Genomic DNA, 11,326 nt, shown 5'->3' on the forward strand with positions numbered 1-11,326 from the left:
TTATTTTATTAATATAATGATATTTATATCTTGTATTTTATATATAAATTTTTTTTTCAACCGTTAGAATTTTAATGACACATAGAATCCGCGTTGCCGCTAATTTACCAAGTTTTTATATTAATCGTCAATAAAAAAACATAAAATATATTTCGACAAACGAATTTGATGCAAGTGGAAAAATGATTGACGCGCGAGACATCACCTGATTCTTATCGATTTCACCGTCCTGTAATTCAGCCTCCCCCTGCTCCTGAAATGTGATGATAATTAAGGCCACGAAGATGTTGACGAAGAAGAACGGAAAGACGATGAAGTAAACGATGTAAAAAATGGACATCTCAATGCGAAAGTTTTGGATGGGGCCCTTATCCTCGTACGTGGCCGCCATCGAGTTCTGCAAGATTTGCGGCCAGCCTTCGCCGGTTTGGACGGCGAACAGCGTTAGCATGGCCACCATCACGTTGTCGTAGTGAAAGGACTGGGGTTGCCAGGTCCGGTTCTTGAGCTCCGGTAGCATGTTATCATCCTCGAAAATGAAGTATTGACCTCTGTTGCGAAAACGAAATTAGTTCCCATTTGTTTCCCCTTGCACCATTCATGGTTTACAAAATTAAAAAATAAATATGCGATAAATATCTTGGTCTCGTGTGTATGTTTCAATCATTATTATTAAATGCTCTAATATATTTATTCATACTTTTCGAAACTTTCTCGAAGTAAAAGTAAATGGGATGATTCGTAACATACTCACTTGCAATCTTCTTCCGATAACTTGCTCTCATCGCTGCAGTAGTAAAATTTGCCATTGAACAGCTGCACCGCAATCACAGCGAATATGAATTGAAACAATATGTACACTATGAGAATGTTAATGACGTTCTTGAGACTGTTCACCACGCAGTCAAACACCGCCTTTAGCTTCGGCACGCGCTTTATTGTCTTAAGTGGCCTGAGCACTCGCAGCACTCGCAGCGATTTTATAGTCGAGAGGTCCTGGCCGGCCGAGCTGCCGCTCATATCGAAGGCGAACGACACCATGGCGCATATCACTACGACCGCGTCCATAATGTTCCAGAACTCGCGCAGGTACGAGCCCGGATGCAGTATGATGCCGAGGTCGATGATCTTCAGTATCATCTCGATGGTGAAGACGCCGGTGAACGCGTAATCGAAGTAATTGAGGATCCTGTTCCTCGGCGCGTGCTCCCAAACGGGATCCTCGGCGGCCAGCGCGATACTCGACAGCGATATCACCACCATTATGAAGAAGTCGAAGTACCGAAGGTTCACGATCCAGTGGGCGGCTCTTCTTACGCTGTGCAAAAAGTCTTGTTATTCGCGTCGAGAACAACAATCTTAAAACGACACCATCGTAAATTCTGATTTTATTCTTGAGATAAAAATATTGAAACATTGCGATCGCTAATAAAAAATATTTTAGATCTCTACTGCGCTTTTCAATGTTTAAGAAAAAAAATTGACAAATTTACTATAATTTATTTAAAAGTTATTCTTGAAAAATTGTAGAATGATCGAACTCACGGATTCGTAGGGGACAGTATAAACATGGAGGAGTATGGCAGCATTGGTTTTGGTCCCGTGTCGTCATCTTCATCCTGCCTCCTCTCTTCGGATGCTTGGTTGTCACCTCTTCCATCTCTGCTGGAAAAAACGAGATCGTTATTTATTTTGTGCTTCCTTTTCATCGATATCGCTTTTTATATTTTCTAATTAATCTATATTATATTGTTGATTGTTTTTCTTTTATTTAATAACTACGACGAGAATTATTAATCATAAACAGAAAAATTTTAGTCCGTGAAGAATGACTTTGTGCAAATTCTATCAATGAATTTTCTAAATTTTTATTCATAACTCCAAGTTGCCATAAAAAGTTTCCGTTACTTTCATTAAAGCATATATGATTAAGAACATTATTTCGATTTTAAATATAAAATGAAAAACATTTTTTACACTCTAGTTAAAAATGATTATTTGCTATAAATTATAATTGGCTATTCAAGACGAATGACAAGAGAAAAAAGGGAGACTTACAAATTCTGGGTTGGACTTGGAGGGCAGATTTCCACCTTCGGTGCACCACCGTCCCCGGGCTTCTGCAGCGACTCGATCTCCTTCTCGAGCTCCTGCAACTGCTTCTCCTTATCTTCCTCTTTCTGTTCCTCTTCGGCGGCGCTCAGCTCCTGCGCGTTTGCGAGATTGTCGACGGCGATAGCCAAGAAGACGTTTAGCAGGGTGTAGTTGCCGAAGNNNTCAGCAGGGTGTAGTTGCCGAAGAGTACCAGCACGATGAAGTAGAGCGAGTAGGCCATGCCCTGCGACTCGATACCCTGGTACATCACTTCGTTCCAGTCTTCTCCAGTCAAAATCTGTCAGCATCATCAATTATTATACAAGTTGAAGATTTTTTATTGTAAAATGATGATTAATATTGTTAGCTTATATTTACTCTCAATTGAATACTCAATTTCTATTGTGTGTAAATTTTAAGATACATGAATTGCATGTATATTATCAGCTATCTTTCAAAGATTAGCGAGACTATAAAGTTTTTCCCGACAACTAGATTTCTAAGAAAGAGCGCATTTTAAAGTATTTAATGCAATACAAAAGTAGGCGATATTTATATTTACATAAAATTGAACTCAATCGTTTCACAATATGGCGAATAAAAGATTGAATATCTATTATATACGATATTTTTATATATTGCAAATAAACTATATCTTGTTATTACATTTGACATCTACAAGTTGAATCTTATTGAATCTCTTAAATATATATTAAAATCGTAATAGCAATCGGTTGTACTTACTTGGAAGACAGTGAGTAGTGCGATGGGAAAGGTGTTGAAGTTGGTGGGCGGCGTGCCTTTGGGGAAATTGAACTGACCGCCGAATAGCTGCATACCGAGCAACGCGAATATGAGAATGAAAAGGAAGAGTAGGAAGAGGAGAGAGATAATGCTGCGCATCGAGCTTAGCAGCGATATCACGAGGTTCCTTAGGCTCTTCCAGTATTTGGTGACTTTAAAAATTCTCAGGAGTCTAAGGGCACGTAGGACGGAGAGGCCGAAAGAGCCGCCCTTCAATCTGGACCAGATCACCTCGAAGATCGAGCCTGAGATGACTATGCAGTCGAAGCGATTGAAGCTCGATTCAAAGTATGTGCGGGGACCGAGCGCGTAGACCTTTATAAACATCTCTATCATGAAGAGGGCCAGGAACACAAATTCTGCGCAGTCTGCGAATAAAAAGAGATCAATTTTCGAAGAGCTCCGACCTCTTTAGACCATTAAAAATTTTGAGGGCTATTAGATTAAATAGCGAATCGATACTCACAGAGAAAATCGGTGAGCCATTTCGACTGCCCGTGATGTTCAACGGCCACGCAGATGGTGTTGAAAAACACAAGGACGATGACGAACCAATAGAACTGTTGCGACTTGACGGAATTGCGTACCCAGAACCTGAATCTCTTTTCGGCTCGCCAGAATTGCAAACACGTGCCCTGTTTTTTCACCTTCGACTTGAAATAGGAGGTTCTTGAGAACCCTACAAAATAGAAAAAAATATCTTCAGTATAAGACATAATCGACACTGCTGGGACATGTTTTACAGACGCGAACCAGTCGATCGTTAAATTCATCATATATGTATCATAATTATATAATATATGTTTTTATTTTTTTTTTTATGCAAATTATATAATTTTTGTTCGATTTTAAAATATCTTTTCTATATCTACACGTTTTCACGTTTCTTACTACTTACTAAAAGCTATTTCTGCGATTGGATATCGCGTGATTTAAAATATTACGATCTATATTAAATCAAAATTTTTTCAACTTCAAATATTGCAGATAATGATATCTTTCTAAGTTTGTTTTGAAAGAAAATCTATATTGCGAGGAACTCTGAACGATTACAGAATTATTTTATATATCGACTGGAAAAATTAGAAAATTTCATTTTTCTTCGAAAGATAGATATAAATAGATACACAGTTCTAGACTCTAACAATAAATTATATATTCTACTAAGCGGATACGGCTATATATGGTGATGCGTACATGTTCTGACTACTCAATCGCTATGTATAAACGTTGACAGGCTAGTATCTATCCAACCTATCTATCAAATTCTATGGGACGGGATTCCTAGTACACTACTCAGGGGATTCAATTCCTCACTCGACAATACTAGATAATCTACTATTCTGTCAGTTCGCTTTAACTAGCTAAGATTATAGATTATATAATAAAAAAATTATTTGATATTTTATCATGACATAGTATATCTAAATCTGCCAGAAACATTCGCATCTAATCGCTTTGCCAGAAGTCATTCCACAGAAAAAAAGAGAAAGATTATTACGCGCTACAATTATCATTCTAAAATAAAATTTTACTGGTGTGGAAAAGAATATATATTTAAATTAACGAAGAGAAAGAGAGAGAGAGAGAGAGAGAGAGTAAATTTTTATATTTTTTAAAATGTATTTCTTATGTTAATTTTCATTTGATTGTTTAAATTTATATTTTTTTCAGAAATTTGATTCAAGTTTTATAAATTTTGCATTTTTGGACGATTGTGTGAATGTTTTCGGCCGCAAAGAAAAAATAATATTTATGTGTATCGCCACACCAACCAATAGAAGCAATACCTAGAAAACAAAAATAAATTAGCTGTCGAGTTCTTGAATCTGTCTTTTGCGCAATGTCCACGTGATTTCGAGTGATTTGTATTAGCCACAACATCAGCAGCAAGTCGATTTAATAATTATATAGAATGTAATAGATACATTTCTCTATCACGTGTATATATATATGTGATCTTATAATAAATAATATGTAATCTAGCTACGTGAGACGAACATACTTTGTCTGGGTGTGTAAAGTATGTTTTGCCAATATATATTTTTATATGAAAGGATCCACAATTCAAAATTATGTAAACATTATAAATAACTTTAATTCGAATAATAATATATTTTTTCATAAGAGATATTGAGATATTGAATTAATTTTTGATTGTTATTATTCAAAAGTTTATATCAATATAATCATCAAGTATTTTTGAGTATTTTAAACAACATCAATTCTGAAAAAAAGTGTATCATTTAACAAAAGCATGTAAAGCTATCCGAAATTATATCTAAATATCCATTATATTGGAATTACGTGTTTTACTGTGAGAAAATTAATTTCTGCATGTACATGTCCACAGATGCGTGACTATTGATACATCCTGTATATGCGAATAGATACCAAACAATTTATTTACCAAGCGATAGCCCGTGTCTAATTTTATGTAAATGTGATACGCGCACACACAATATTGCTTGTATATATGTGTATTTACCAACCATAAAAGAATCTTTCACAAATAAAAATACAAAAATAAAACAGTTACACGTAAGATTACGAATACAGCCTTGTTTTACGTTGCTCTTTACGAAAAGTCATGGCATTCACGGTTGTAGTTACCTTTGAGCTTTTTCTTAGGCACTGAAACAAGAGGAGCATCTGATAGCGTGTGTTTAGAATGTTCATCGGCAAAAATTATGGGAAGGGATCAGCATCGTTTTTTTCTTTTCCTCTCGATACGAAAGATAGAAATCAGGCGTAAACCCACAAAATATCAACGTCGATGAACGTGAAAATACGCTAACGTGCCAATAAATAGAGAGAAGTTTTAGAACGAGATAAAAAAAGGCGAGCCAAGATCTCTCGCACACCAACGATTTCCTTTGCACGAATTCTCAAGATATATCGCAATATTTTTATATATTCCTTAGATTTAATATCATTGTTTAGCTAATTTTATAATTCGCAAAATTTTAACATTGATTATAATTTAAAATTAATGTATATCTGTTTTTCTAAAATTTTATTAATTTAAGCTTATCAATTGCTTTTTAATATTATCACTCACTTTGTTTAGAAAATCGTTGATTGACATAACATAACTTCTGACTACTTAGAAATCGTGAAATCCCTTACTACTTGAACTTGGTCTCGATTTCACAATTTTGTATTTGTTCGAACACTCTGAGAAAGAGTTATAACTCGAATGTAAAAGAAGTGAACAAGAAAAAGAGAATACTCGATGAACGTCGAGTTGGCAAAATACAACTCACCATCGTCCTGATCGTCATCGCCTTCCTCCTCCTCCGTGTCGGTGCTCTTGCTCTTGCCAAGATTTTTCAGTTTCTTTTTCTTCGCCGCCGCTCTTCTTCTTACTGCGTAGAACATACAGAGAGATATTAAGTTATGCCAATCTTTCTAATAAATTATAATAATAAATAATTATTATTTAATTAATCTTTTATCGTCAGCTATTGAAAATATGTAAATTTCACGCTTGCTTTATGCCCGATCAAAAAGTATCAACAGGATACAAATGATTCATATTTACATGAAATAAAAAATGTGACAACGTATTATGTCGTCACATATTACGTTTTGTATTTTACGGTCTAATAACATGCGTGCAAATTGTAATGTCAAATTACTTATATTTCTTACATTTCATCAGTAATTTTGAATAAAATTACACATAAATCGTAAACACGTCAGCAAATATAATGAGAGAGAGAAATGTCATTATTTAAAATATATTTATATGTACCATATGCGCGCGCGCAACTGTGACAAAGAAAACAGAATGACTTATTACATAATATAAAAGATGAGAATTAAACTGATACGTACTCATGAATATCGTTATTCTATTAATTAAAATTATAAAACATTGGAACAAATATGACACCAATGTACTTCTCGCTAAAAAAAAGTCAAAATCCATTCGATTAAGTCAAAAAAAAGGTGTGAGCGAGAGTACATTTATAGGAAAGCATTTCATATAAATATGCACGAGCACGTTTCGAAGATATAGAGCTCGTCTCGCAAATCTTTTCGAAAGTGCAAACTTGAAGAAAGTGAATATTCATGATATCAATCGTTCTACGTTATATGAACCTTCTAATATGTGCATTTTCTCCTCTTCCGTGGTTCTCTCCTCGGCAAGTATCACCTCCTCTGAAAATTAAATATTATGTATTAATAGTAATCAATGTAATATTTTTATATTTCAATATACAAAGACAATTCATGCGTACAACAAGCTTTTGCAAGCACACACACACACACTCTCTTTTGAATTAAGATAGATTGACAGGAAAGCATTTCATATATGTTTGAAAAATTAAAAATTCAATCTTTGAAATCAGATTGAAATATAAGAAACACATTAATTTCTATTTTTTGCTTATCAGTTTTCAACTTTATTCTCGAAACATTATTTGGTATACTATATTTCTATATTATTTATAACGTCCTTCTTTGAAAAAAAAAGTATCTTTATTTTGCGTGAGATAGATTCCTGTCAATCTTTTTCAATTCACGTACTTCTTCTACGACAATTGGTCTAACCTGCTTTGCAGATCCAATTGAGGTAACAATTCAGTTCGCGCTCAAGCTGCTGCTGTCTTCGCAACTTCAGAAAGGACTGTCGGTTCTCCACTTTCTCTCTCTCCTTCGCAAACTCTCTACAAGCGTGATACAGATGACATGGGAGCTTACTCGGGAGCACTTTTATAAAGACTAAGTTTAGCAGGGGACTTTCTGGCAATACCACTGAATATTCTAGCAATATCGGCATATTTGATAAGCTAACTGTGTTTAAATAAAATATCATAGAAAATATTTCAGAAACAAATTGTTGCTTTTTGCGATATACTTGTTTCGTAGATTGCTTTAAACTAGCTTGTATTGTGGTGTAATATATTATACACAGAATTGTACAATCAATTTATTGTCAACTACTCTCTTAAATACGCTTGTTAATTCTTCCTAATTAAATATTAAAATAATCTAGCGGTGGTTAATTAAATAAACGAGCTGCGATACCAAAAATTTACATTTCTATAAAATACACATTTTTCATCGTATTCTCATCGCGTATTCAGTACTAAGTATGGTTATATAATCTTGAATTTTGTTTTTCACGTGTCAAAGATCACATACAATCACTTTAACTATAAATATAATACATGTATATATCCAATAAGAAAATAATAGAAATTTATAAATTAAGAAACATAGTAAGCTTTTTTGCAATAAAAGAAAATAAATATCATACAATAAGATACTTTCATAAAATATTAATTAAGATTTACTGTAATTAATAATTTTACAATTTTAGAATAAGTATTATGTGTGTGTATGTGTGATGACTGACTCCTTTTATATTTTTCGGTAATAAACTGATGATTGTTGGTTTATATTTTTAATCGTTATGATAGTGCTAAACACGCTAAGAGATACGGCTCATTGCACGCTAATATTAGGCAATGTTTGTTAATTGAAGACCTGCTTGAGTGATCCATTTTAAATAGGAACTGAACGCAGTGGTGAAGAGCTGCTTGCTCTTCGCTTTCCGATAAGCCGCCCGCCGTTCGACACGCGTTCTTTCATTAGAAAATTCCCTGACGAGGAAAGAAATTGATTCTAAAGTAATGGAACTTTATTTGCAATTTTCGCGAATTGCGGAAGCACGATCGAATTCACGCTCCCGTGAATCATTTTGGCGTGGGCAGAAAAATTGCGGAAGATTTTTAGGGAGAACGTACTCACCCGCTCAAGACACCAAGAACTAAGTTCAGCATGAAGAATGATCCAAGGACGATCAACGGTATAAAGTAGAGCGTCGTTTGTCTGCAAATCCGATCAGAATCGATATGAGAAGCAGTGTCGTGTATACACATATGCACCGGTTACACAGCCGAAGGTATATTAATTTAACGACAAAGGGATCGTTATGTGATATAGAGGCATCAGGCTGTATTCTCGCTGTACCAAATGTAACGCGATAAATATAATCGACCCGGTGTGAGAGCTCGAATTTTTATTTATCGTTATTCGATATTTTTTATTTCTCTTCACAAAGACAAATTTTATCCAACATGAAGAGCAAATTTTTATTTAAAAACAAATTGAAAATCCATCGACCTCATTTACGCAAAACAATACCAATTTTATGAAACCTTATCGTTATAGTAATCCGGGGAAAAACAAATAGAATCAGAGAAACGTGCCATGTTGTGGAATTAACCTAAGACTACTCGCTACATCTCCTTAATCACTACTCACTATCTCGAGAAGTAACCTAGCACACAAGTTTCAACTAATTAAACTAGAATAGTATATTCAATAATTTGAAAACTATATCTGGAAAGCTATATACAATATTAGGTTTTGGAAAAACTTCCAAGTAATTTTAAAGCATGGCATTTTTTTCCGATTGATATTTTTTATCCCGGATTATTCGATCACAAAAATATTTTTGAGATACAACAGTTAACGATTAATGACCCTTACAACCGGTAGAGCAATAATAGAGGACTTTGATATAAATTATTGTTTATAACTTATAACAATAAAATAGTTTAAAATTCTCCTCGTTCCACCGGCTAATTATTAACCCTTTCGTGAACAGTGAAACAAATATATCTTATCGATAATTTTTATACATATATTATAATGTGCTAAAAGATATATATACATATATTTAATTCTGCTATAAAAATAATTGTAAAATAGATTAATGCAGTCACGAAAGGATTAAGCACAATAAAAAATACATTTAACATCAATATTAAAACATCGAAGGAGACTGGAACTGACAATGTCATACTGAGCAAGGTGAACATATACGTCAGTGTTAGCTGTTTTTGCATTCCTGAAAATCGGCGAATTCGGCTAAAAACACAGAAAGGAGAGGTGAAAATACAAAAGAGTACAACGACCGAAGTGAAAAGTAATCAAATTAATTGTAAAAGGAATCAACCTTTAAAAGCGGGTGATAGAGGGTTAAAGAGGTACACACACGTATCAAATTTGATTTATTCGATAATATATTCTCTCTTCTATAAAAGGATAAAGGATTAATTGACAAGAAATTAATTCGAAAGCAATTAATTTGGTACAAAAATGTGTAATTCAAATGAAGCATTGACAGTTGATATAGGATTGATGACACTGATAGCAACATTCTATAGGATACATTGATTTAAGAATTTCGATTATCGATCTTTGATGTAACAAGAAAAAGAGAGAAAGAGACACTGCATAGGACAGATCGTGCGCGATAACGAGGGTAAAATTTTAGCAAAGAGACAGAGAAGAGAACAAGAAAGAGAAAAAGAAAAAAAAAGAGATAAAGAGACGATAAATAATAAACAAGAAAAGGACTTTTAACACTGAAGAACACATTTCTTGCTTTACCCAGTACAATATGGCAGTCCAGCCCTCCATAGTGATACACTGGAAGACAGTGAGCATGGCGAATCCGATATTATCAAAGCTGGTGATGCCTGCATTTGGTCCCTCCCATCCTTCCCTGCACGCCGAGATATTAGGGTTACACACGTTAGCCCCGGCTGGAGCATCAGCCTTGATGTCCGTGTTGCATGGGCTCGCCTGCTCGCCCTCCTTTACGATTGCTGCAACATTCACAACATATTATAAAATATTTCAAATACATCAACGTCAGGGGAGCACCCAAGAGAAATAACCCCAAAAAAATTTAAAATATATATTTGTGTACACAATATTCTCAAAAAATTTATCTTTATAATTTTTCATATATTAAATATAAAAGAGAAATATAAAAAAAAAATAAGGCAAATAGAAAGTATAACAAGAATTAGCATTATTCGAAAATTTCTGAGAAGTTGGCTGAATTTTCGAATACACTCACACATGTCCATTAGACTGAAGCACGTTTTATGCAAAGTTCCCGAATAAAACTCGAGGCCGATGATGGCGAATATCACGATGGCGAAGAGTACCAGCAAGCCGATCTGCAGTAGCGGCGCCATTGCCTTGATGATAGACTTGAGCACCACCTGAAGACCTGTGCGCAAAAAATTGCCGAGGAGTAATTAGGTCCAATCACCGTTCTCACAAGATAAATGCGGAAATCTAGGCTCGATATAACTTTCATTTCTCCCTGTTCGTGCATTGTTATCGCTTATTGCTTATTGCGAGATACTATACGGAAATTTTTACATAAATAATCTAACATTACTATAACATAACGTAATATGTAATACATAACATAATAATTTAATATTTTATATAAATCTGACTCAAAATTAATTAAAAATTAACTTGAAATAATATAAATATTTGATATTATTCAAAATTCTGCGTCTAAGGATTAGGACACCTCCGCCGCATCTAAATACAACATCGAACTTTCAATATAATACCTATATGAGCAATACTACTAACATAA

General features: G+C 34.2%; 1 protein-coding gene across 1 annotated transcript in view; it reads right to left on the reverse strand.

Annotated features, from left to right (window-relative positions):
* LOC115240137 (voltage-dependent calcium channel type A subunit alpha-1-like) overlaps nt 1-11,326 on the reverse strand; it is a 118,267-nt gene that overhangs the window by 37,523 nt on the left and 69,418 nt on the right. Inside the window, 12 exon segments of the mRNA XM_029815112.1 lie at nt 206-551; nt 755-1,318; nt 1,546-1,665; nt 2,059-2,273; nt 2,276-2,392; nt 2,839-3,266; nt 3,365-3,577; nt 6,165-6,266; nt 7,006-7,065; nt 7,459-7,574; nt 8,662-8,742; nt 10,286-10,529. Coding sequence (XP_029670972.1) covers nt 206-551; nt 755-1,318; nt 1,546-1,665; nt 2,059-2,273; nt 2,276-2,392; nt 2,839-3,266; nt 3,365-3,577; nt 6,165-6,266; nt 7,006-7,065; nt 7,459-7,574; nt 8,662-8,742; nt 10,286-10,529 — 2,606 coding nt within the window.

The sequence above is a fragment of the Formica exsecta genome, unplaced genomic scaffold, assembly GCF_003651465.1.
Source record: "Formica exsecta isolate Colony F162 unplaced genomic scaffold, ASM365146v1 scaffold419, whole genome shotgun sequence".
NCBI lineage: Eukaryota > Metazoa > Arthropoda > Insecta > Hymenoptera > Formicidae > Formica > Formica exsecta.